General features: G+C 49.4%; 1 protein-coding gene across 5 annotated transcripts in view; it reads left to right on the forward strand.

Annotated features, from left to right (window-relative positions):
* PTPRU (protein tyrosine phosphatase receptor type U) overlaps positions 1 to 27,167 on the forward strand; it is an 84,076-nt gene that overhangs the window by 31,849 nt on the left and 25,060 nt on the right. For 3 of the 5 annotated variants that reach the window (XM_060017689.1, XM_060017707.1, XM_060017717.1), the window contains exons 8-15: positions 2,936 to 3,244; positions 8,003 to 8,112; positions 8,460 to 8,661; positions 8,952 to 9,054; positions 11,545 to 11,818; positions 12,590 to 12,626; positions 13,418 to 13,556; positions 20,598 to 20,755. In XM_060017689.1, coding sequence (XP_059873672.1) covers positions 2,936 to 3,244; positions 8,003 to 8,112; positions 8,460 to 8,661; positions 8,952 to 9,054; positions 11,545 to 11,818; positions 12,590 to 12,626; positions 13,418 to 13,556; positions 20,598 to 20,755 — 1,332 coding nt within the window. Of the gene's footprint in view, positions 1 to 2,935; positions 3,245 to 8,002; positions 8,113 to 8,459; positions 8,662 to 8,951; positions 9,055 to 11,544; positions 11,819 to 12,589; positions 12,627 to 13,417; positions 13,557 to 17,701; positions 17,732 to 20,597; positions 20,756 to 27,167 lie in introns of all 5 variants that reach the window. The other 2 variants (XM_060017680.1, XM_060017698.1) reach the window with 1 other exon arrangement.

Below are 27,167 nucleotides of genomic sequence, written 5' to 3' on the forward strand. Positions count from 1 at the left end.
GCCAGTATTTAAAAATCCAGAGATTTCACACACACAAATCGGAATTTCTGGCTTCTCTTAAGAAATGGGAGGATCTGGCAACCCTGAGCCTGTAGTCCTGCATGGCGATATCTCCTGGAACTGAGTGGCAGCTGCCCCTTTTGGATGGGACACTTACAGTCTTGTTGGTCCTGGTCCCAACCCAGCCTGTGTTACCGGTTTATATTTAACGTTTCATGTCCTTCTCTAAATGATGCCAGATGGTGAAGGAAGCAGTACACTTTGGCCAAACCTGGAAGGATGGCAAAGAATGTGGAGCAGGTGTTCCCGGGGGTGGGGATGGTGTGAGCAGAGCTGCAGGGAAACGAGATCCACTCTCACTAGTGCAAAGAAAGCCATGGTCCTTGGCTTTAGTAGACATAGACATAGACATAGACACTGACATAGACATAGACATAGACATAGACACTGACATAGACATAGACATAGACACTGACATAGACACTGACATAGACATAGACACTGACATAGACATAGACATAGACATAGACATAGACACTGACATAGACACTGACATAGACATAGACACTGACATAGACATAGACATAGACACTGACATAGACACTGACATAGACATAGACACTGACATAGACATAGACATAGACATAGACATAGACACTGACATAGACACTGACATAGACATAGACACTGACATAGACATAGACATAGACACTGACATAGACATAGACATAGACATAGACACTGACATAGACATAGACATAGACACTGACATAGACACTGACATAGACATAGACACTGACATAGACATAGACATAGACATAGACATAGACACTGACATAGACATAGACATAGACATAGACATAGACACTGACATAGACATACACACTTTGGGACAGGACACATCGGGCAGCCAGGACCAGAGCCAGAAAGTCAAGGAATAAAGCAAGGATCTCTGAACAAGATGGCAGAGTGAGCACGCACCAAATCCTCCCACTCCTGTCCAAACACATAAGAACGATGGGTTAAAACAAAACTATATAGAAAACCATTAGGAAAATCTCTGTGCGCCAGGAACGGGAGAGAAAACACAAGTGTGGTAAGTGGGCTTGCAGCCAGCAACCCTCAGGTTGCAGTGAGCAGGGAGCCAGCCCTTTAACGTTTTTGTCGGGTGGGGATCGGGTCTGCCTCGTTTGTGGGGAGAAGAGAGCCAGGCTCTCTGTAAGAAGTCAAGAGGTGGGCCTTGCTCTTAGCATGTGCTGAAATCTCTCTTTGGTGGTCTGATGTATGACTGGAGACTGCCACTTGCCTGTGGTCCAGGGAAGAAAGGAAAGCTCCTGGGCGGAAACAAACTTGCATTGTGCTGTCCTTGGGACCAGTGTCTAAAGCTGTGCCACCTGCCCAGGCGTTCCCAGGTAAAGAGCAGCCTGATGTTTCTCTTTGCATCATCTTTGTAAAGAGCATCCTGAGCAAATTAATCATGTAAAAATGATAACAGGGTCATACTTAATGATCTTAAGAGGGCAAGCAGTAGTGCTTTCTTTCCTGTTCATTAAGGTGTGTCCTGAGGTCCTCTAACTGGGGAAACTTTGCAGGTGTCACAGAACCTGCACAGTCAGGGGGCAAGAGAGAAGAGGATCATTAGTAATCTTGGCTTCTTCCATCATTTTATAGATGAAGAAACTGAGGCCCAGAGATTTGCTTAGGATCACGCAGCTGGTCAATGCAGATGCAGGATGGGTCTGAGCCCCCGGGGCTCCATCCTGGCTTTGCTTCAGAAGCCTTGATTTCTTTACTTATAAAATGAGGATAACTTTCTGGTTTTATGGAATCATCAAGAGGCTGTAAAGCAGAGTAATATACACCTCTCTTGTGTTGGGGTAGCTGCCCCTCCAGAGGCATTGGTGTGATTTATTTTTATTTTTTGGACAGTGAATTCCTCATGGGGAGGCAGGGTAGTGGTGGTTAAGAGTGTGGATTCTGAAGCCAGCCTGTCCAGGTTTGGATCCCAGCTTTACCACTTACTGTCTGTGCGACTGTGGGCAAGTTACTTATCTCTCCTGTGTGCCTCCATTTCTACATGTGTGTAACAGGGCTAATAATTGCACCTGTCTATTGGATTACAGAGAGGATTGAATGAGATAAAGCATTTTAAAGCCTCTGAACAATGCCTAGCACATACAAAGCCTCTAATACATGTTAACAGCCATTATCATCATCATCATCATTATCATCATCTAACAGATTGTATTTCCCTTTTTGCTTTGGCAGCCAGGAAACTCACTACCTAATTTGAATCTTATCTTTAGCTCCACATAGAACCTAATGACATGCATTTCTATTTTCCTAACATTCTCTGGCATTCTTTAACTATTTGCCTCTCATTTCCCCCATCATCCTGACTTCTCTATACTATTGTATCGTATATATTACTATAAGCTGTTTTAGAACAAGTTTGGAATTAATAAATTAAGGAAAATACAGCAGTTGGTTGATTCAGACTGTCTTGACGTCCTCCAGCACGATCTTGAAATAGGAGGTGAACTGTACTATTAAAAAAAATTATAGCTAAAATTTTCGAGGGCCTGTTGTGTCTTAGCCATTATTGCACATGCTTTGCATGTATTACCTTAAACCTCACAGCCATCCTATGAGGTAGGGCCTATTATTCCATTTTGCAGTTGAGAAAAGCAAAGCTCAGAGAGGTGAAGCAGCTTAGCCAGTGGCTGCCGGCTGCAAGTGGCAGAGCCAGGATTCAGATGTGGCCCCGCCTGACTCCAAACACACTTTTACTCACTGTTTGCTCTTCTAGGGGGTCTCTTGGACTCTTGGGGGCAAAGGAAGGTTGGTATCAGTCAGCTGAATGATGTTTTCTCTCTCATCTACTCTTCTTTTCCCATTTCTCCTACCTTTTCTCTCTGCTTCCTGGGTTGCCCAGAGCCCATGAGGGCCCCCAAAGGCCTGGCTTTTGCTGAGATACAGGCCCGCCAGCTGACCCTGCAGTGGGAACCACTGGGCTACAACGTGACACGTTGCCACACCTACACTGTGTCCCTGTGCTATCACTACACCCTGGGCAGCAGCCACAACCAGACCATCCGGGAATGTGTGAAGATAGAGCGGGGTGTCAGCCACTACACCATCAAGAACCTACTGCCCTACCGGAATGTCCACGTGCGGCTCATCCTCACTAACCCCGAGGGGCGCAAGGAGGGCAAGGAGGTCACGTTCCAGACGGATGAGGATGGTAAGAGGCCTCCTTATTCCCAGTGTCCTCAGTGCCTCCCACAGATGCTGCATGTCTGAGACTGAAATTGCTATAGGAAATTATTTGCTTAGGATTAAACCGACTGTATAACAGTAAAGTAATGATACTGATATCTGTTCCCCTGAAGACTTTGGGTTAAGATGGTATATTTCTTCCTTAATTGTTTGGGAACATTTAGCAGTGAAGTCATTTGGGCCTGGAGTTTTCTTTGTGGCAGGGTTTTTTAATAGTAGTTTTAATTTTCAAAACAGATATTGGAATATTCAGGTTTTCTACTCTTGTATCAGTTTTGGTATACTGCGTTTTTAAGGAGTTTGATCATTTCACCTAAACTGTCAAATTTCTTGCCACAAAGTTGGTTATAATACTATTTTTTTTTTTTTTTTTTGCGGTACGCGGGCCTCTCACTGTTGTGGCCTCTCCCGTTGCGGAGCACAGGCTCTGGACGCGCAGGCTCAGCGGCCATGGCTCACGGGCCCAGCCGCTCTGCGGCATGTGGGATCCTCCCGGACCCGGGCACGAACCCGCGTCCCCTGCATTGGCAGGCGGACTCTCAACCACTGCGCCACCAGGGAAGCCCTATAATACTATCTTATTATATTTATTGAACATCGGTAGGATCTATAGTGCTATTCCCTTTTTCATTCCTGATATTGGTAATTTGTGTCTTCTCTCTTATTCTCATGTTTCTCATGGTAAGGGTGTATAAATTTTATTAATCTTCCCGAAGAGCCAACTTTTGGCCTAGTTTCTTTTCTTTCTTTCTTTTTTTTTTTTAAATTTGTTTATTTTATTTATGTGTTTTTGACTGCGTTGGGTCTTCATTGCTGTGCGCGGGCTTTCTCTAGTTGGAGCGAGCAGGGGCTACTCTTCGTTGTGGTTCATGGGCCTCTCATTGCGGTGGCCTCTCTTGTGGAGCACAGGCTCTAGGCTCGCCGTCTCTAGAGCGCAGGCTCAGCAGTTGTGGCACACGGGCTCAGTTGCTTCCACGGCATGTGGGATATTCCCGGACCAGGGCTCAAACCCGTGACCCCTGCATTGGCAGGCGGATTCTTAACCACTGCGCCACCAGAGAAGCCCCTAGTTTATTTTCTTTATTGAATATTTTCTATTCTTTATTTCTTTTTTTTTTTATTTCTTTTTTTAAAAAAAAAATACTTTCTTTGGATTTGATCGGCTTTTCTTTAACCTTTTTTTTTTTTTTTGCGTTACGCGGGCCTCTCACTGTTGTGGCCTCTCCCATTGCGGAGCACAGGCTCCGGATGCGCAGGCTCAGCGGCCATGGCTCACGGGCCTAGCCGCTCCGCAGCATGTGGGATCTTCCCGGACCGGGGCACAAACCCGTGTCCCCTGCATCGGCAGGCAGACTCTCAACCACTGTGCCACCAGGGAAGCCCTCTTTTAGCTTTTTGAGATAGAAACTTATTAGATCATTGATTTTGAGCATTTCTTTATTTCTAATATATACATGTAAAGCTATAAAATTCCCTCTAGGCCCTGCTTTAGCTGCATCCCACAGGTTCTGATATATCCTACCTCAGTATCATTCAGTTTAAAATATTTTCTAATTTCTGTTATGATTTCTTCTTTGACCCAAGAGTTATTTAGAATACATTGCTTGATTTCTAAGCAATTGGGATTTTTCTAATTATCTTTTTGTTATTGATTTTTAGCTTACTTCCACTATGGTCAGAGTATATACTCTAGTTTTGGTCTTTTGAAATTTGATCCTTGCTTTATGGCCTGACATATGGTTAAATTTTGATAAGTGTTCCATATCTACTTGAAAAAAGTAGGTGTTCTGTCCTTGTTGGGTGCAATGTTCTACTTATGTCAAGCTAGTATTTATTAAGCATTTACTATATGTCAAGCACTATTCTGAATGCTTTTCACGTATTAATGCATATGATCCTCATGACAACCCTATTTGGTTATTTTCTATTACCATTCCCATTTTACAGATGAGGGCACATAGCTAGTAGATGGGTAGCAGAGCTGGGTTTCAAACCTGGCCATCTGTTTGAGAGTTGTTTTTCTTAACAGCTACACTCTAATGCCAGCAAAAGCGTTCTCCAGATTGCTGTAAAATCCCAGGTAACCCCAAGCTCCTTGGTTAATAGTTTTTTGTTTTGTTTTGTTTTTTGCTTCCTCACATATGCAGTTTTCTGTTCTTCACAGCAGCATCCCAGATATAAAATTCAACTCCTTCCTTGATTTCCAGAAAACCCCACTCACTTGAGGCAACGTGTATCCTCTATGCCCTGCGCTGATGTGCTGAGGATTTGCTGGGGATGGGAGTGAGGACTAGAGGAGTTTACCCTGAATCACTGCAAATGTAGGAAAGGAAGAACAACTTTTTTCTTCTACTCATGTTAGGTTCATTGGTTGGGGCCTTGTAAATTAGATGGAGAAAAGACAGATTAACAAGAGAAAAACAAACAGGAGTTTATTTTTATTTATTTATCTTATTAAAAAGTTTTAAATTGAGGTATAATTGATTTACAATATTGTGTTAGTTTCAGGTGTACAGCAAAGTGATTCAGATATAAGATATATATATACATATATACATTTTTTCGGATTATTTTCCATTCTAGGAAATAGTAGTTTATGAACACATGCATCACCCATAACAGGGGAGTACTCAGTGATGAGTAACTCAAAGGGGTGGTGAGAACTGGGACTTATATAGTGTCCTAACAAAAGAACAATGAATTTTTAGAGAAGTGACAAGACAAAGGAAAAGGGCTTTGAGCTTCTAGGGGCAGCAAATTAGGGGAAGTCAAATATATGGGGAAACTAATGGTAGTCTTTAAAGTTTTTTAGGTAGATTCCTCCAGGCTGATAAAGGTCTAGTTTTCTCAGTGATTAACTTCTGTCCTTTCTGGTAGAGAGGGGAAGGGGGCACCTTTACAAATTTATGTCCTACTTTTAGGCAAATAGGGGGAGGGCAGAGAATTTTTTTCTCATGTATGCTCCTACATTGCCTTCTCAATTCAGCTCAAAATCATCCTTATACCAAGTGGCATATTTTGGGTAGCATATACTGATACGCTTCTTAAGTAACCTCAAACCCAATATCACACTGCTCCATTCTTAAAATCTGTTGACCTTTCCCCTCCCCCCTGCTAGGTACGTTGTTGTGGCTGCTTCACACCCCCTCCCTCAACCCTGGCCAGGCCTCACTTGGTTTACTTAGTTTTCTTTCTTCTTTCTCTGTCCCTCTTCTCCCCCCTCCCTCTGATAACTGCTCATTATTTAATATTTTTTACTTTTCACTGAAGTATTAGTATCATACTTACGGGAAGCGTGCTTATCTTAAGTGGTCAGCTCAAAGCATTCTCAAAGATGGTACACATCAGGATAACCACACCCAGACCAAGAAAAATCATTACCAGCAGCCCAGAAGCCCCCCTTTATGCACCCTCCCCCTCACAACCTTCCAAAGGTAAGCATTATCCTGACCTGTAATGCCACGGATTAATTTCTGCTTGGGTTTGAACATTACATCAGCGGGATCATACAGTGTGTACTCTTTATGACTGGCTTCTTCCTCTCAGCTTTATGCTTGAGCGATTCAGCCATGTTGTGTGTACAGTTCTAGAGAATTCATTCTCAATGCTGAACGGTCCATTATGTGAATATGCCACATTTATTTTTCTTATTTACTATTGTTGGGCATTTGGGTTGTTTTCAACTATTTTAAATTGTGCTGCAAATAAAATTCTTGTAGATTTTTTTTTTTGGTAGATATACACATTTCTGATGGGTTTATGCCTAGGAGTAGAATGGCTAGGTTATAGGATATGTGTTCATAATAAGTAGATAGATCCAGTTTTCCCAGGTGGTTGTATCCATTTATACTCCCACTAGCAGTGTGTGAACATTTCGGTTGCTCTGCATCCTCACCAACACTTGGAATTGTCTTTTTCCGTTTATCGTTTTGGTGGGTGGATAGTGGTGTTGCCTTGTTAACTGTTCATTTTAACACAAGGCACTTGAGCTGTCCCTGATTGTTATCTGGGTTTCTGCTTTCCCCTATCTTAGGAGTTCAGCTTCCCCACAACATTTTATCAAGGTGTTTTCCCAAACAAAGGCCGTTCTCTTCCTAGAAGAAATTCCTTGAGCCTGCTGTTAAGATGATACCTTAAAACAAAACAAAACAAAAACAAAACCATACCTGAAAGGGCTTCTGCTGAAATGTTGACAGTATTTATCTCTGGGTGATGGAACTGTAGGTGTCATTAATTTTCTTTATGCCTATTTTGATTTTCTACATTGAACATATTGTTTGTGTAATTAGTAATTTTTAGACAAGAAAACAGCTCCACCCATAATCCTGCCACTCTAATGCGGCTGTTTTCATTTTTCTGGCAAATGTCTATATTTTCTGAAAACCACTCAACTGGAACAAAATAGGAGCATTCATTCTTCTCTGCCAGATGCATCCTGCACAGTGGTCCAAGTGCCCGCTGCCCTTTTCGAGTGCTCGGGCGTAGGCGGAACCATACGAGATGCTGATATTTATTTGCCTTGGGGCTTTATGTACATCACATCATTTAATTCTGGTGAGGGAGGTGTTATTATCATCCCCATTTCACAGATGAGGAAGCTGAGGCTTAGAGAGGCTGAGTGGTCCAAGCATTCCAGCTAGGAAATAGCAAAGCTGGAATCTGAACTCAGGGATCTGGTTCCAAAGCTTGCTTTTCCCTGCCCCATGTCGCCTTTCCCTTGCAGTGCCTGGCGGGATTGCGGCTGAGTCCCTGACCTTCACTCCGCTGGAGGACATGATCTTCCTCAAGTGGGAGGAGCCCCAGGAGCCCAATGGCCTCATCACTCAGTATGAGGTGGGTTTGGACCCTATTACAGCTGGGGCCCCTGGTGGAAGGTGGGCCTACAGGTTGGAGAGGGAAGTGTATGGGGCGGAGGAACACAGGTGATGATCGGGATTCCTTCCACTGTGGCTGCGGTCTGTGCCCCATGTGTTATGGGGACAGAGGCCCTGAAGGCAGAAGAGAGAGGCGAAGGTGCCCAGAGGCCTGGACTAAGGGGCATCCACGGTCCCCCCACCAAGCTTCTCCCCTTTGTCCAACCTTATCCCTAGCTCACCTGAACCATGATGGGTGGGAGGCTATGGGACTAGTGATGCCCTTCCCCATCCCTGTGCCCGCCTACCTGCCCATCCTGCCCCCAGATCAGCTACCAGAGCATCGAGTCGTCAGACCCGGCGGTGAATGTGCCGGGCCCACGGCGTACCATCTCCAAGCTCCGCAATGAGACCTACCACGTCTTCTCCAACCTGCACCCGGGCACCACCTACCTGTTCTCCGTGCGGGCCCGCACGGGCAAAGGCTTCGGCCAGGCGGCGCTCACCGAGATCACCACCAATATCTCAGGTGAGCCCCGCCCGACCCGCCCTGGCTCCTTTGCCTTTGGAGGAGGCAGAGTCTCAGGGTTCCATGGGTAGGGGGTGAGGCTTCCTGGGGGTGGTGATGGAGGGCTCCTGCTGAGATAAATGTACCATTTAGAGGTTGAGGTCAGGGGTCAGGGAAGCTCAGGTCAGAGAGAATAAGGAGGTGAAGGCTGAAGGGGAAGAGATCTGAGGACAGGGGTCAAGGAGGCTGGAGGCCTGACCTTCCTGGTCCAGTGGCTGGGCTCTGTGCTTATGTCCTGTCCCCTTCCCCAGCTCCCAGCTTTGATTATGCCGACATGCCGTCGCCGCTGGGGGAGTCTGAGAACACCATCACCGTGCTGCTGAGGCCGGCGCAGGGCCGCGGGGCGCCCATCAGGTGGGGACGCCTGCACGGAGGGGCGGGGGGTCAGGGCCATAGGGAAGAGGCCCCTCCTCTGACCCAGAGTCCCCACCCAGGCCAACTCACCCTTGTCCTTCCTCAGTCTCACACTAAGGGTTCAGAGTGTCAGGAGGAGGACATTCTGTGATCCCGGGCAGGCAGGACGCCTGCAGCCACTCCCCTCTGAGACCGCAGGGTGCCTGGTGGTGACTGTCATGAGATCTGTGGACAACATCCAGCCTGGAGAGGGGACTGTTGAGGCCTCTCCAGAGGGCCTCCTTCTGACACTTTGGAGAAGTGAACTCTGGGGGCCTTATTTTTCCCAGCATTTTCCCTGGAGGATCCCATCCAGGGAGACACAGAGATGGGCTTTCTGGAAGGCTAGTGCAGCCAGCCAGATGGGGCCATCTCTCTGGAGTGGCCAAGAGCTTGGCCTCCTCACTTCTTTGCAGAGAAAGCTGATGCCATAGTGGCTGTTTCTGTTGGGGAGAAGGTGCTGGAGACAAGATGTGTGTGTGTGTGTGTGCGTGTGTGCACGTGTAGTGAAGACACGTGACGTGTGTGTGATGTGTGAGTGTGTATGTGAAAGAGAGTGAGCGTGTTTGTGAAATGTGTGCACATACTTCCTGTCAGCCAGACATCGTGTTAGGGACTTTACCTGCATGAGTCATGTTATCCTCGTGGCAGCCTGTGGAGTGGGTATTAGTACCCTTATTTTACATATCAGGAAACAGGCTCAGAGAGCCTGAATAATGAGCCCCCATGGCCTCAGAGCTGGTAAACGATAGCGCTGGGATTTGGAAGCCAGGTTTGTCTGCAAAGCCTGTACCTTTCCTTGAAGTCACAGAGCCTCCCTGCCCCTCTGGTCCACCTCCTCCTACCATAAAGTTTCATGCACTGGGAGAGGGTGACAGCCTGCATTTGGGCATGGGAGTGTCCTCTTAAGCCCCCCAAGAAGGCAGTGGGTTTCCCAGGTGCCCTTGACACCCCCTCATTTCCTCACTCCTTCCCCCCTTCCACTCTTTTCTCCTGCTTTGGCTCCCCTGTATTTGCCACTGCAAAGCCTGCCCTGGGCTGATTCCCAGACCCCAGGAAAAAGTCTGGGCATCTCAGGGGCATTTGGCATTTTGCAGGAGGCTCAGGGCCCTGTTGCCTCTGAATCTGGGAGGAGTTGGGAAACCAGCATCACCCTCTCCTTTCCTTTTCCCTTGGGGGATCCTGTGAGCAGGCCTGGTCAGCGTCTCTCAGGGATGATGCTGGCAGGGCTGGGTCTGGGCGAGGGGTGGACCATGTGCGGGGGAGAGGCCTGATGGCTGTGCAACCTCGGGCACGTCCCTTCACCCCTCTGAGCCTCCCTTAGGTGCATGATGGGGATCATCCCAGATCAAGGTGTGCTTCGTTCATGGCTAATGGTGGGACTTCGGGCCAGGAGAGGCCTCATATCAGCCTGGGAAATGGAGGGTTGAGAAGGGCCTGGGCTGGTTAGTGATGGAATGAACCTGTCTGGCCCAAAACCCAGGGTGCTGGGGTGATTCCCTCCCAACTTGGAAGCTCAAAAGAAATAGCTGGAGAGCAAGGAAAAGGCATTTCTGCTTTGCCAGAGTGCAGGCTGTCAGTATGGGGTATCCCGTGCCAAGACGTGACCGAGGCCGGGACTGGAAATATTTAAATTTGTCAGCATTCATTTATTTACTCTTGGCTCTGTTCCACAGAGGATTTGGAGGAGTTCACAGCAAGGCCATTCAGTAAAGTGATGAAAATAAATAGAAACACACAAGTCGGGATCAGGAGACACAAATCAGAGGGAATACAGACCAGGGAACACAAATCAGCCATCAGGACCGGGAGATGGCAGGCTCAGAGTTGCAGTCTCGAGGCTGCCTCCGGGTTGGGAGGGTACTCGAGATGTAGGGTTAGTGTGACCTCGTTTGCCTGCTAAGTGACCAGCTCCCCCACTGGAGGGCAGTTCCAGGAAGCCTACATCCCCCAAGTGCCCGGCACAGGGCCCATGTCTGAGCTTAGTAAACACTTTCTGGATGAGTGAATGCATCATGTCTTACTCGAATTTATTGTGGCCTAGAGGGACCTGTCGGGAACCTGGTTGGAGCCTGAGGCTTGGGGTTCCCAGGCCCTGGAGGACTCATTGAGGAGTCAGGGTGGGGCTTTAGGGCTTGGTTCCCTTAAGCAGGGCTCACATTCTTTCAGCCTTAGTTACAGTAATAACAGCTGACAGGCACTGGCTGCTTGCTAAACTTGCCTCCTTCCTCACCTCTACCTTATGTAACAGTCCTGTAATCACTCCCATTTTACAGAGGAGGTAACTGAGGCCCAGGGAGCTTAAGTGACTTGCCCAGCTAGTAAGAGGCAGAGCTGAGATGAGCCCTCTCCTGGGCCTGACCCCAAAGCCCACGCCCTTAGCCACCAGATGGCTCTCCCTGTTCTCTGGCAACCGTGACCAAGGCGCTTCCCCCCCCCCACCATGGCCAGTGTGTACCAGGTTATTGTGGAGGAGGAGCGGCCGCGGAGACTCCGGCGGGAGCCAGGCGGCCAGGACTGCTTCCCAGTGCCGCTGACCTTCGATGCGGCGCTGGCCCGAGGCCTGGTGCACTACTTCGGGGCCGAATTGGCGGCCAGCAGTCTGCCTGAGGCCATGCCCTTCACCGTGGGTGACAACCATACCTATCGTGGCTTCTGGAACCCACCGCTTGAACCCAGGAAGGCCTACCTCATCTACTTCCAGGCAACAAGCCACCTGAAGGGGGTGAGGGGCCGGCCGGGGTGGTGGCGGGGCCGGCTGGGGGGCAGGATTGGTGACACCTTGGAGCAGGCTGCCACAGAGGCCAGAGACCCACCCCCACCAGGCCCTACCCCCGTCCTGATCCTGCCCCCGCTGATGAGCCTTGCCCTCCGATAGCTCCTCCCACTCCCAGCCCCGCCCACTCACCTGAGCCCCTCCCTCCTAACCCCAGCCAGCTTCTCTCCAGCAGTACCCCCTTCTTGAACCGTTTTTCCCCAGACTCTTTTCTATCCAAGCTCCCAGCCTGGTCCCTGCTCCTGGTCTTCTATCTCAGGCTCCTCTCTCTCCAGAGGGGGTCCATCTCAGGTTCCCACTTTCACCAGAGCTTGAGGAGGCCTGGGACCCGCCTCCTCCCTGAAGCCCCGCCCTTCACCAGGCTCCTCCCTCCTCGGGTCGCTCTTTCCCAGGCCGCCCCCCTCCTAAGGAGACCCCTGGATCTAGGCCCCACCCTCATTTCTGAGCGCCTCCCCCAACCAGCCCTCTTCCCATGCTGTTTCTTTCTGTTTCCACCCGTCTCATCCCCCTTTCCTAAGGCATTACCCTATTGCAGGCTCCTTCCCTCTTGGCCCCTCCCTCCCTGATTCCCCCCAGACCCTCTTGCCAGGTCGGGTGTCTTTAGTAACGGTCCACGCCAGAAAAGCCCTGACCAGGCCCAAGACACGCTGTCTAAGATTCCCTCTGGGGAGGGTCAGGTCTTGACTTCAGCGGTGCTGAGACCCCCATCTGTGCCTCCAGGAGACCCGGCTGAATTGCATCCGCATTGCCAGGAAAGGTAAGTCCCCCTGGGTTCAGTCCTTCAGTAGCGGATTTCTTACTTGCTGGGCTCTGGGGAGGTGGACCCTGGGTTCTCAGGCCTGTGGGAGCAGAGGAGGGTGGTCCGGCAGGCTTGGGGGTCAGGAAACATCTCCCTTTCTTGCTCCCTATGTGCCCCACCTCAAGGTCTCCTTCTTCCAGACTGGGCAGTAGGGACAAACCCTCATCCTGCCATGGTCACAGAAGGGGCCTTGGCAGGGGCCTGGAGGAGGGTGAGCCATTATGGTCGGGCCACGGGGGTGGTGGGTACTGGACACTGAGGTCTGTATCTTCCCCCTTTCCTATGGTGGGGAGAAGTGGGGACAGCGTGGACCCTGTGGTGTAGGGATTGTCCCTGCTCCCAGATGGGGAATGTGGTTGGTTCCCCATCCTGAGATGCCCTAACCATGCCCTGGGTACATAGTTCTCTCCCCCCATTGCCTCCCAGGAGGGCAAAAAGGTGGGGTCTGAAGGCCCCACACATCCTCCATCTCCCGTCCACTGAAGGACGGGGAGGATTTGAGGAGGCAGAGAGGTGAAGGGAGCTAATATCCCTGATAGGGGCACAGGGCACGTAAAGCCTCTGCCACGGGAATGCGGAAGGTGTGAGGGATGATGAGGAGATGGGTTTGATTGAAAGGTGGGACATGTGCTGAGGATGAGGGGCAGATGTTTATTCCTTGGGGCTTAAGGTGGTCCGGGTTTATTCCTTGGGGCTTAAGGTGGTCCTGATCTCCCCTCTGATCCTTTGTTCTGCTTTGTTCTTCCCAGCTGCCTGCAAGGAAAGCAAACAGCCCCTGGAGGTGTCCCAGAGGTCGGAGGAGATGGGGCTCATCCTGGGCATCTGTGCAGGGGGACTTGCCGTCCTCATCCTCCTCCTGGGGGCCATTATTATTATCATCCGAAAGGGGTGAGTGAGGCCGGTGCCCTGGCCCACCCTAGGCTTCTCTCCGTCAGAGGCCTGGTGAGCAGAGAGGAGGCTGGGGGCTGGTCAGGCAGTCGCCTGGCGGGTGTGTGGAGGGCTGCCAGCCTGGGCATCAGGCCTGTGGATGGACCCAAGCCGGGTTGGGGGAAGTCCGAGACTCTGCAAATGGAGCTGCCCTAGAGTGGCTTGGCTGGAGCCCAGTTCTAGCTGGTGCCGGGTGCCACTGTCCAGGCAAGGGCACTCACTGCCGGCTGCCAAGGAGCCGTGCTGGGCGTGGGCACTGCCCTCCTGTGCCTGCTGGGCTGTTCTGATGGGGATGGTGTGGAGGTAACCTGACTTGGAATCCTCAGCCCCTCGAAGGTCTTCGGCTCTCTTGTCTGCCCTAAGCACGGGGTTGTGGTGTCGATCCTGAGGTGGGGGCAGGGTTCACTCCACTTCAAAGCAAGGACCCTCTGCGCTTCCCAGGCCCCACCTTCTCTTGGGCTCTGCTTGCCCTGGACTCTGTTACTGTTGATCCTTGAGGAGTCCTCCTGGGCCCATGACTCAGAGGAGACCTCCTTCCTGCCTGTGCCATCTCCTGGGCCTCAAAGGTCCAGTCCTTGTGTTTGTGAGGGATGCATTTTCCCAGTGCATTTTGCAGTGGGCAGAGTGAATCCCATCATATCTTAGAATCCAGAATTTACAATTTTGGGGTTTTAGAAATCCAGGATTTGAGATTCTGAGAATCTCAGAATTTAGAATTACAGAGGCTCAGAGCCCAGAAACTGAGGGCTGCCATGTAGCTCAAGGATGTCTAGTCTAGTGGTTTTCCAGTCTTTCAAAAGCAGCAGAACCCATCTTCAAAACACCAAATAAACCTCTCCTGGGAGCTCAGTATATGGAGCAGCTGAAGGCGGAGCCTCGGGTTGGAGCAGGTGGGAGCTTCTGAGACCCCTTTGCCCTCCCTCCCCACCCCACCGCATTCCCCGCCAGGCAGCCCCAGGACACTGTGGTTCAAGCCCCTAATTGAGGGATGGAGATGCTGAGGCCCAGACGGGACATGGACCTGCCCAAGGTCACCCAGGGAGCCAGAGGCAGAGCCTGCTCCACCTTCTCCCCGCCTGGGCTCTGCCTTCTGTAGCCCTTGCTGCTGCCAGGCTGGGCACACATGGGTGTGTTGGCTCTGGGTCTCTGGGATGCCAGGAGCAGATAAGCGGGATCCAGGGAGATGAGGGAGAACTGGCCAGGGCCCCCTTGCCTGAGGCCAGGCAATGATAGGAGAAAAACTCTCCTAGAGAGTCTGGGGTTGGGGCATGCCACCGATGGGGTGGCGTGGGGATGTCCAGTCCAGAATGCTGGGCTCTGATTTTTCCCTTCCCGTAGTCCCTGTACAGATTCCTGAGACAAAATATTTTAAACTATCATTTAATGAATATTACTCTGTGCCAGGAGTTCTATACACATCAGCCATTAGAACAGGAGTTATCGAACACCTCTGGGACTCAGAATACATCAGAGAATTTTTCCTTGTTGGATCCTGGCCCACGAAGCAGGTCTAAGTCCCTTAGACAGGTCAGGAAACTATCATTCAGCGACTTGGCCATGTCACTTGGCTAAGTGGCAGGTCCTGACTGAACCCAGGCCTGACTGCAAAGCCCATCCTCCTCACGGCTGGGCACGTGAAGGGCCTCACCACAACTGGCACACAGTAGGTTCCTGTAAGTGGCAAGGCCCTGGGGGCTGGGTAGTGGTGCAGATAGAGAGGGCTGTAAGGGAGGGGTCAGATCTTGGGGGTTGCAGGTGGTATTTGAGGCTCTAGAAATTTACCCTCAAGGGAAGATTGGCAATGTAGGGGATGTTACCCACCCCTGCAGAGAGAGCGCCAGGCTCAGGAGAGGATGGGTCAGAGATGCTGCCAGAGCCTCACTAGGAAACCCTCCACTTTATGCAGCTGCTACTGGAAGCCTCTAGGATCCACCCCACCCCCCACCCCCTGCCCCTCCTTAGGTCCTCTAAAAGCCATTCGGTCCCATTCTGTAGCACCTCGCTGCATCCCCCGACTCCTGCCCGACCTTCAGGGTCCACTGTGCTCCTGAGGGCTCCCCTAGTCTGCATTGTGGGGCGCCATGGGACAGAGCAGCTCTGGCAGGGATGGGGGTGTTCAGATGTAATGGACAGATTAGGAGGTTGTGGAGGGAGGGCAGCTCCCAATTAGCCCCCGTGTACCCTGGTCCGCCCTGCGGACAGTAAGGCTGGATGCACCTGCCCTGGGGAACTCGGGGGTGCCCCTGGCCGGATGGATCCCTTGGTTCCGCTTCCAGAGACCCTCCCCACATCCCTTTGCAGCCCTCCCCGCCCCGCCCCCCCCAACCCCCGGCACTTCATTCACGGCTTGCAGCGCTTTGCTCAGTATTTCTCTTCCCTGCTGGACTGAGAGCTTGCATGGGGGTGGAGGAAGTTCTGTCTTGTTGCTGTGTGTCCCCAGGGTCTGGCCCAGGGGACTTGGGTCCTCCTGAACCGCCCCCGCCAACCCAGCAGGAGGAGGGGGCAGGGAAGGGCTGAGCGCGTGCTGCCGTGGGGAGATTATTATTAACCTCACTTGTTTAGAGGAGGAAATGGAAGCTCATAAAGGTGGAGTTCTTTTATTTATTTTTCCTCATTTACTGATTACTCAATTCAATAAAATATCTCGGGAATATAATGTGCTGGGCACTGTCCTGGGCCCTGGGGATCCAGTGGTGGCAAACGCGACCAAGATGCTGTCCTGTGCTTTGTGGTTATAAGCGGGGGGCCTGGCATTAAACTAGAAAAAGCACAAATGCGTAATTACAAATTGTGAAAAGACCAGGGTGTCGGGGTGGGGGGCAGAGAGAGGGTAAAGGGGGACGTAATGTAGTTGGTGACTGTGGGGGACTCCTTAGGGAAGGCTCTTTTAAAGTCATGATATTTCAGCTGATACCAGAAGAACACCACTCCTTCAGCCCCTCCCCCCTCCCCTCAGGGCCTCTGTGAACAGCTCAGGGCCCTGGACCCCTCCTCTGTCCCTGGGGTGGGTGACATGCTGTGTGACCTCGAGCCAATCTCCTGCCCTGGCTGGGCCTCAGTCTTCCCCTCCGCTCTCCTTCCCTTCCCTCCCCCATGATGGGTGACGTGGGGCGGGTGAGTGGAGGACCCTGGAGGGGGCCTGGACGGGGCCGCAGGGGGAGCTGGCTCTGGGGGCAGGGTCCTGGGCCTGCTCTGGACTCTCGCTGACCCCCAAGATGCCCAGGCAGACCGTGACTCTCCAGGACTGGCTTCCCCACCTGGGAGCTGGGAATCAGACCTGCCCCCACTCCTCGCTGCTGGTACCTGGCGGTCAGGTCAGGGCTCTTGAGCCCCCTGTGCTTTGGGTGCCCGTGAGGGGGTGACCCGGCTCCTTTCATGGACCCCACACCCAGGGGCAGTCTGGGTGGGTGACGAGGCCGCAGTGTCCCCTGCCCTGGCCACTTGTTCCCTCCCAGGCACAGGTGCGTGCAGAGGGCTGTCCCGTCAGGGGCAGAGGGACCTGCAGGGGTGGGCGGCACAGGGACCGCAGTGGGGACTGTCTGCAGGGGAGAGTGCGGCAGTTACCTTGAGTGTGTGAGTGGGGGTGTCCGTGTGTGTGAGCGCAGGCGTCTGTGTGTGAGCGTGTGTTTGTGTATGTACCTGTGTGTCAGCGTGTGTGTTTGGATACATGTGTACGAGTGTCTGCATGTGTGTAAATATCTGTGTTTGTAAGTGCATGAGTGTGTCATTGTGTTTCTGTGTATGAGCGTGTGTATCCAGATGAGTGTGTCTGCATATGTGAGCGTGCAGTGCGTTTCTCTTTGTGAACGCATGTGTGTATGACTGTGTGTGAAAGCTCTGCTTCCCTCCAGGCCCTTTCCCCACCTCCTTCTCACTCCAGCAGTGGACTTGGGGAAGGTTCTAGAAGGGACCTTGGGTCCTGGTCCTCAGAGACTGAGCCCGGCCAGCCCTTGGGTCAAGGAAGGCCCTTCTGACCTGTTGGTTCCCGGCCAACCCCGTCCCCGGCACGGAAAGCACCAGGCCCCTCCCTGCTGGGGGTGCTGCCCTGGGCCCGGCCTGGGGAAGGACCGTGGCCCACCTGTGCTGTTCTCTTTGCACGCTGCCAGGAGAGACCACTATGCCTACTCCTACTACCCGTAAGTAGCGCACCTGCCTCAGAGCCCCGCCCCTCCTGGGGAGCCCCTGCCCCCACCCCGGCCTGGCCTGGCATCAGCCCCTGCTCCACGGCCACCCTGTCTCTGAGCTTCCCTCCTCTGCTCTGTCTCTCCTCTCCCTGTTGTCCTCCTGCGTGGAGGTCAGGAGAGCTGGCTTTGTGGTCAGGGTCTCAGGTTCAGACCTGCCTCTGCTGAGCCACCCCAGGCAAGTCACTCGACCTCCCTGAGCCTCTGTGTCCTCTCGCCCCCGAGGCAGCCCCTTGTGTCTTGAGCCACTCCTGCTGGGTGGGACCTCCTGACGTCAGACCGCAGTCCGCGTCCAGGAAGGTCCTCACCTGGGTCCCACTCTGGATCCACAGCTCTGTGCATGTGTGTGGGGCAGACAGATGGCAGCTCTCCACACGGTGCACGCCACTCCCAGGGTGCCACCAGCCCTTCTCCAGCTGGTGACCCCAGCTCCTCAGACCCACCGTTTCCTGGGCACCTCCCCTGGGCTCAGTTCTTCACACAGAATTCGCACAACAACCCTGAGAAGAGGCACTGTGATCACCCCATTTTACTGATGAGGAAACTGAGGCTCAGGGAGGTTAAGGGACTCCTCAGAGGCCACAGGACAGGCAGAGCTGGGGTTACAACCCAGGCCCCGTCGGACTCCACGGTCTGTCCATGCTGCTCTGTTTCCTGCCTCTGTGATCGCTGACCCTGCAAGCCTTCCAGAACATTCCCCTGTACCTGTGCTTGTCCCTGCCTTGCACAGCAGGCTCAGGTGGCCCAGGGCCAGCCCAGAGGATGGTGGTCTCTCACCTCCTCCCTGGACCCTCTTCTTGCATCGAAGTCACCCACCATCACACTGGCTTTTCCAGCAACCACACCCCCATCAACTCACGTGGAGCCTCCAGCTCGGCTTTTCCAGGAGCTGCTGACAAGGCAGCTCGCCCTCCCTCTCTACTTTGCAGCTAATTTTGAACCTAATGCAGAACTTTTCCAAGTGTCCATGTTACGTGGCATCTGCTTGATCTCACCCTGAGATGGGCTGGAGGCCTCAGTGCGAGGTGTCCCTCCTGGCTGTGTCTGTGGAGCTGGTTGGTTGGTGTTTCAGGTTCTTCTTCCAAGTGGACCAGGAGGTCTGGGTGGGACCAGAGCCCTGGGGTACACCCCTGCAGACCTTCTAGGCTGGTATCCATGGTGACAGGCCCTCCTTGGGCACCATTGTTCAGCCAGCTTGACGGGCTGTCCTCTGTCTTCCCTGTGGTTGCTGGTGTCTGACCTGTCCCTCCCTCCGTCTCCTTCCCTCTCTCTCTCCCCTTGTCATTGTCCCTTTACTCTCCTCCTCCTCTGTCAGTCCTCTTGCCTCTTCTCCCTCCTCACCTCCCTTCCTCCTCCACCTTCTCTCTTATGTTGATGGTCAAGGTCACAGCCACAGAGGCTTCTTCTCACCTGCCCCCAGAGGGGTCTTTGGCTCTGCCCTGGGCCACAGTGAGGGTGATGCCCAGAGCCCGCGGGTGGGGCTGGGAGCTGGAGGCCTGGGCCTGCTGAGCCATCTCTTGTCCAGACTGGGAAGGCCGCACCCACCGCAGTGCACGGCAGCACTGGTCCCCAGCGTGGACACAGAGCCATCTTAGCACAGGAAGGACGTCGAGGTCCTGGCAGGAGGGGCACCCAGAGGTCATCCTGTCCCCCTTGGGCCCCAGGCGGCTCTTGAGCCAGGAGGGGCTGAGTGGAGTTTGCCTGTTTGTCTGGGGGATCCCTGCACTGGCCTCTTCATCTCCATGGATGACGAGTGTCCCTGAGCCCGCGTGACCCGGAAGTCCTCTCTCAGGTCTGCCCCACACCCTGCACTCTGTAGGGCCTAGAGGTGAATGGCTCTCTCGTCCCGAGCCTTCCCTGTGATTGGGCCCTGGCTCTTCTCCAGTCTCAGCGCAGGTCCCAAGTCCTTTCCCTTTGCCTGCTGCGCAGCCCCTCGGTCTTGGAGCTGTGGCCCTTGCCTCCCCACCCCGTCCTCCCTCCCACTTTCCTCCGAGTTCCCTGGGGTCACAAATGGCCATCCTCATCTGTAAAGCTGGGCTGCAGGCCTGGGCTGTGTGTGGCCCCTGCCCAGGGGCTCTCCAGAAGCTCTGCCCTCTCGGGAGGGGCCGGGGCCTCTCGCCTTCTCTCTCTGCTGCTGCTGGTGGCTGGATGGACTGGTGGGCAGTGACGGGAATAGGGACCCTGCGTGGATTTCTTTATAAGTCTGGTGTGGCCTGTGGTGCAACCATCCTGGGGGTTCTGGGGGTTAAGAAGAAGTCATGGTTGGAGTCATTCTGCGCCCAGTGAAAACTTATGAGACTGACCGAGTACTAGCCAGACTCTGCCATGAAGGAGTGTAGTCCAACCCCACTGCAGGAGGAAGATTTCCCAGGGCAGCTGTGTGGTGAGGACGGAGGAAGGAAGGTTACCTACGGGCCTTGCTGGGGCTGGAGCTGGGGCAGGCGTCTCCCTTGTTTGGGGTGCAGTGACTGTCTGCCGTGCCACCAGAATAGTCACCGGAGTGACTTTCCTCCCCTTTCCCGAGCCCTCGGGGCCAGTGAGAGTTAGGAGGCAGATCCCAGCCTGAGGCCACTGATGTTCCATCCCTTGCTGTCAGCAGAGGTCCCCAGGACAGGGACCCTGCCCAGTCCCTCTTGGGGGAGGCAGCAGCTCACTGGGTCTGGTGGGCAAAGGATGGAGGCAGAGCCCCCTCAGCATCCAGAGATGCTTCTAGACTGGCTCCTGGCCTCAAGGCCCCCTGACTGCCAGACTTCCCCATCCACCTCTGGCTGCTGTCCTGCCCAGCTGAGCACCCATGTCTCCCATCAACCTTCCTCTGCAGGAAGCCAGTGAACATGACCAAGGCCACGGTCAACTACCGCCAGGAGAAGACCCACATGATGAGTGCCGTGGACCGGAGCTTCACGGACCAGAGCACCTTGCAGGAGGATGAGCGGCTGGGCCTCTCCTTCATGGACGGCCATGGCTACAGCCCCCGGGGTGAGTGCCCGGCCCTTCCTCGTGGCCCCCAGGCACTCCTCCCCCAGACTTCTGAGCCAACAGCCCAGAGCCCCACATCAGATGATTCTGTAACACCCCGAACCAACAGTACTAAGCATCCTGCTGGGTACCAGCACCAGCCCTGGGAACACAGAGAAGGCACAGGTATTATCTTTGTACTGGAGGAGCTTTAAGAAAATTGAGGACTTAGACACAGATTCATCCAAGAGGAGTGCGAGTTCATAAGTTAATTGTGGGAAGAGTTCTGGGGACTCAGAGGAGGGAGCGCTGCTGTGGGATCAGAACAGTCTCTTTCCTGCTGTGTGAGAGGAAGTGCTTGGGAGTCAGACCTCACTTTGCATCTCAGATCTCCTTAGGTGCATGACCTGGGGCAAGTGGCTTAATCTCTCTGGATGTCTGCTTCCTCATGTATAAAATGAGGGTAAAGATAATCTCTGCTGGTAGGGCTGCTGGAAGACTAAATAAGAGAATGTGTGCACATCATTTAGTGCTGTACCTGGCCTGCAGGGAGAGTATAGTGAGTCAGTTGTATATGCTAGGAACTCGTCATAAATTGCTTCATCACATGTCTTTTTATTCTACTTAGTGCTGATTTGAACAAAAAATAACATTTATGAAAATCATAAAGTCATAATAATACACCAAACACCGGTGAACCCCGCTGGTGAATTTGAACGTCATCTGGGTGCCCCTTCCATATCCCCTACCTCCCTCTTACGTGTAAATATTCCCCTGAAATTTATGTTTATAACTTTCTTGCCTTTTTGGGAGTAATTTTACCATATGTGCATGTGTCCCCAAACAGTGCATTATATAATTTTGCTCGTTTTCGAGCTTGATAGAAATGAAATTGCTCTCTATTTTTCAACACAACACCATGTTTCCAGTATTTACCCAGGTGGAAGTTTTGCTGTAGTTCATTTATTTTCTCTGATGTATAGCTTTCCACTGTATGAATATATCACAATTTATTTCTTCATTCTGGCATCCATAGGCATTTGATTTGTTCCTAGTTTTCTTGTTATTACAAACGAGGCTGCTGTGAACATTCTTCAATGGATCTCCAGATGCACCTGCACAGCAGATTCTGGAAGTAGAACTGCTGGATTATAAAGTATGTGCTTGTGCTGCTTTATAAAACAGCGTCAAATTGTTTTCCAAAGTGTCTTTGCCTGTGTTCACTCCTAGCAGCAGGGTGTAAGTTTCCATTGCTCCACATCAAGATCAAAATTTGCCAGGCTTCTTCACTTTTGTCAAACTAGTTTGTATAAGATGGTAATTCTCTATAGTCTTAATTTACATTTCTCTGATTACTAGCGAGGTTGAATATATTTGCAAATCATCATTGGCCATTCAGGTTTCTTCTTCCATAAAATGCCTGTTCATGTCTTTTACCTAATTTTCTGTTCGGTTTTCTGTTGCTATCTTAGTGGTTTTTAGGAGTTCTTTATATATTTGGGATGAGACTCATTTGTCCCTTATGAATTGCAAATATCTTCTCCCAATTTGTGGCTCATCTTTGCAGGTTATTTATAGTATCTTTGGATGAACAGATTTTTATTTCAATTCAGTCAAGTTCATCAATCTTTTCCTTTTTGATTTCTATTTTTTGTGCTTGCTTAAAGAATTCTTCCTTATGTAAGGTCGTAAGATATTTTTTACTTTTTTCTAAAACTTTTAATATTTTGCATTTCACATTTAAATCTTTATCCATCTGTAGTTGATTTTTGTATGTGATATGAATTAAGGATTTTATTTTTTCTATAGGGAAAACCAACTGTCCCAGAATGAGGTATTATGGTTCATATTTTCACCACTGATTTGCAGTGCCACCCTTATCATATATCACATTCCCATACATATGTAGGTTGTGTTTTGGCTCCCTATTCTCTTTCATCGGCCCGTTTGGTGATTCCTGTACCAATAGCAAACTAGCTATCTAGGTCTTGATTTTTGACACGTCAAGCCCTCCCAACTTAGTTCTTCATCAAGGGTGTCTTGGCTCTATTTGCGCTCATTCTCTTTCTTACAGATTTTAGAATCATCTTTGCAAGTTCCTTGGAAAACCTTGTTGGATGAATTTGCTTTGACTCTTTGGATCAGTTTTCATTTTGTAAAACTGAAACTCTGTATCCATTAAACGCCCCTTTCCCTACCTTCTCAGCCCCTGGCAACCGCCATTCTACTTTCTGTCTCTATGACTTTGATTACTCTATCTCATATTAAGTGGAATCATACGGTACTTGTCTTTAGGGACTGGCTTATTTCCATTAGCATAATGTACTCAAGGTTCATCCATGTTGTAGCATCTTTCAGAATTGACTTTGTTTTCTTAAGTGTTCTTTAAAATTGCTTTTTACAAAATATTTTATTTATTTATTAAAAAAAATTTGGGGGCCATGCCGCACAGCATGTGGGATCTTTAGTCCCCCAACCAGGGATCGAATCCGTACCCCCTGCAGTGGAAGCACAGAGTCCTAACCACTGGACCGCTGGGGAATTCCCAGAATTCCCTTTCTTTTTAAGGCTGAATAATATTTCATTGTATGTATACACATACTTTTCTTATCCGTTTGTCTGTTGATGGACAGTTGGGTTGCTTCCATGTTTTAGGTCTTGTGAATAATGCTACTATGAACATGGATGTATACAAATATCTCTTTGGGGCCCTGCTTTCAATACTTTTGGGTATATACCCAGAAATGGAATTGCTGGATCATATAGTAGTTCTATTTTTAATTTTTCGAGGAACTGCCATACTGTTTTCCACAGTGGATGCACCATCTTACATTCCCACCAATAGTGTACAAGGGTTCCAGGTTTCCCCACATCCTTGCCAGCACTTGTTTTCTGTTCAAGACAGTTTTTTTTATAGCAGCCATCGTAATGGATGTGAGATGGTATCTCCTAGTTCTGATTTGCATTTCCCTAATGCTGAATGATGTGATGTTGCGCATCTTTTCATGTGTTTATTGGCCATTTGTGTATTTTATCTGGAGAATTTTTGAATTGGGTTGTTTGTCCTTTTGTTGTTGAGTTTTAGGAGTTCTGTATATATTCTGGATATTAATCCTTATCAGATGAACAATTTACAAATACTTTATCTCATAGTGTGGGTTGCCTTTTTACTCTGCAGATAGTGTCTTTTGATGAACAAATGTTTACGTTTTTTTGTAGTCCATTTTGTCTTTTTTCCTCTTTTGTTGCTTATGCCTTTGGTGTCATAGCCCAGAAATCCTTGCCAAATCTGATGTCATGAAACGTTTGCCCTACGTTTTCTTCTAAGAGTTTTATAGTTTTGGGTCTTACATTTAGGTCTTTAGTCTTTTTTGAGTTAAGTTTTGTGTATGGTGTTAGATAAGGGTCCAACTTCATTCTTTTGCATATGGATGTCCAGTTTTCCCAGCATAAATGGTATTGATACATTTTTAGAATATCATATTTCTAAGTATTGGTCATATAGAGAAATGCAGTTGATTTTTATATGTAGAGATGTTGATCTTATAACCATACACCTTGATAAACTCTTTTTTTTATTGAAGTATAGTTGGTTTAGTTCCAGGTATATAATATAGTGATTTGATATTTTTATAGATTATACATCATACAAAGTTATTACAATATTATTGACTATATTCCCTGTGCTGTATATTATATCCCTGTGACTACTTTATTTTATCACTGGTAGCTTGTACCTCTTAATCCTCTTCATCTGTTTTGCCCATCCTCCCCCCCGTCTCCCCTCGGGCAGCCACTAATTTGTTCTCCATATCTGTGAGTCTGTTTCTGTTTTGTTATATTTGTCTATTTGTTTGGCTTTTTAGATTCTACACATAAGTGAAAACATACAATATTTGTCTTTCTCTGTCTGATTTATTTCACTAAGCATAATACCCTCCACGTCCATCCATGTTGTCACAAATGGCAAGATTTCATTCTTTTTTATGGCTGAGTAATATTCCATTGTGTGTGTGTGTGTGTGTGTGTGTGTGTGTGTGTGTGTGTATATATATATATATATATATATATACAATATTCCATTGTGTGTGTGTGTGTATATATATATATATATATATATATACACACACACACAATATCTTCTTTACCTATTCATCTGTCATTGGACACTTAAGTTGCTTCCATATCTTGACTATTATAAATAGTGCTGCAAAGAACATTGAGGTGCATATCTCTTTTTGAACTAGTGTTTTCATTTTCTTTGGGTAAATATTCAGAAGTGGAATTGTTGGGTCATACGGTAGTTCTATTTTAAAGTTTTTGCAGAACCTCTGCACTGTTTTCTATAGTGACTACACCAATTTACATTCCTACCAACAGTGCAGGAGGCTTCCCTTTTCTCCACATCCTCACCAACATTTGTTATTTCTTGCCTTTTTGAGGATGGCCATCCTGACGGGTGTGAGATGATATCTCACTGTGGTTTTGATTTGCATTTCCCTGATGATTAGTAATGTTGAACATCTTTTCATGTGCCTGTTGGCCATCTGCATGTCTTCTTTGGAAAAATGCCTAAGTCTTTAAGGCATTTTGAGTTTATTTTTAAATATGGTATGAGAAAATGGTCTAGTTTCATTATTTTACTTGTAGTTGTCCAGTTTTCCCAGTACCACTTGTTGAAGAGACTGTCTTTTCCCCATTGTATATTCTTGCCTCTTTGTCATAGATTAATAAACCATATGTATGTAGGTTTATTTCTGGACTCTCTATTCTGTTCCATTGAGCTATATGTCTGCTTTTGTGCCAGTACCATACTGTTTTGATTACTGTAGCTTTGTAGTATAGTTTGAAGTCAGGGTGCTTGATACCTCCAGGTTTGTTCTTCTTTCTCAAATTGCTTTGGCCATTCAGGGTCTAAACTTTCTGATTAATTCTAATTTGTAGAATCATTCAGATTTCCTGAGTACAAAGGATCTGTGAATATTGACAGTTCTGTTTCTTATTTCTCATTTCTTATCCTTTTTTTCCTTATCTTTCTGCATGGCACTGGCTGGAACCTTAAACGGAAGTGGTTATAGCAGAAATCATTGTCTTGTTTTCCTGGTTTTAAAAGAAATGCTTCTAACATTAAAACAGCGAGAATGAAGTTTGCCATAGGTTTTTGGAGGAAATGCCTTATCAGATTAACAAAATTCCTTTCAGTTTTTAGTTCGCTAAGAGATTTTATTTTAAATGGGCATTAAACTTAGCAAATGCTTTTTTTTCTGGATTTACTATGATGCCATATTTTTTTCCTTTAGTTTGTTAGTGAGGTGAGTGACATTTTTAGATTTTCTAATGTTAAAATAACCTTCAATTCCTGGGGTAAATTCAACTTGGTCATCATGCATAATTTTTTTAAATGAATTATTGGATTCAGTATAATTATAATACTGTTCAAGATTCTAAAGTTGTATTCCTGAATGGGATTGGCCTATAATTTTTCTTTTTTTATACTGTCTTTGTCTGGTTTCTGGTATTAAGATTCTGTTTGTCTTATAAAATGCATTGAGGGCTTCCCTGGTGGTGCAGTGGTTGGGAGTCTGCCTGCCGATGCAGGGGACGTGGGTTCGTGCCCTGATCTGGGAGGATCCCACATGCCGCGGGGTGGCTGGGCCCGTGGGTCGTGGCTGCTGGGCCTGCGCGTCTGGGGCCTGCGCATCCGGAGACTGTGCTCCACAGCGGGAGAGGCCACAGCGGTGGGAGGCCCGCGTACCGGAAAGAAAAAAAAAAAAGCATTGAGGGCTCTTCTCTTTTTTCCTTATCATGGGAGATTGGAGTAATTGACTCCTTGAAAGTTTGGTGGAATTCACCTGTGAAATAATCTTTTTTTTTGTTGTTTTCTTTATGGAAACATTTTAAACTTTTAATTCAATCTATTTAAAGGGGTAAAGGACTATTCAAGCTTTCTGTTTTTTTCAAGACACTTTTAGTAAGTTATAGTTGTCTAGGAATGTGTCCATTTCATTTATGTTTTCAAATTCATTGACATGCATTTATGCATCACGTTCTCTTTGTGACCTCCCTCATTAAATTTACACACACAGTAGTAGCTGTTATCAACCCTTCATCTTACAAATGAGGAAACAGAGACCCAGAGAGGAGAATCACTTGTCCAGATCAAGCAGAAGGTGGCAGAGTCAGGATTTAAATTCAGGTCTTTCTGAATTGCAAATTGCTGTTTCTGCTGTATCATGCTGGGACTAGAGGACCAGGTGGGATTTGGACCGGCAGAGATGGGAAGGAAAAGGCAACTGTGCATGAAGAACAGCATGTGTGAATGCATGGAGGCGGGCACAGAGGACGACATGGAGAGGTGTGCTTGGGCTGAAAACTCAAGTGGGTGCTGGGGGGAGTGGGAGGTGAAGGTGGTGTGGGCACATGCCTTGCTGCT

The sequence above is a fragment of the Delphinus delphis genome, chromosome 1 (assembly GCF_949987515.2).
Source record: "Delphinus delphis chromosome 1, mDelDel1.2, whole genome shotgun sequence".
NCBI lineage: Eukaryota > Metazoa > Chordata > Mammalia > Artiodactyla > Delphinidae > Delphinus > Delphinus delphis.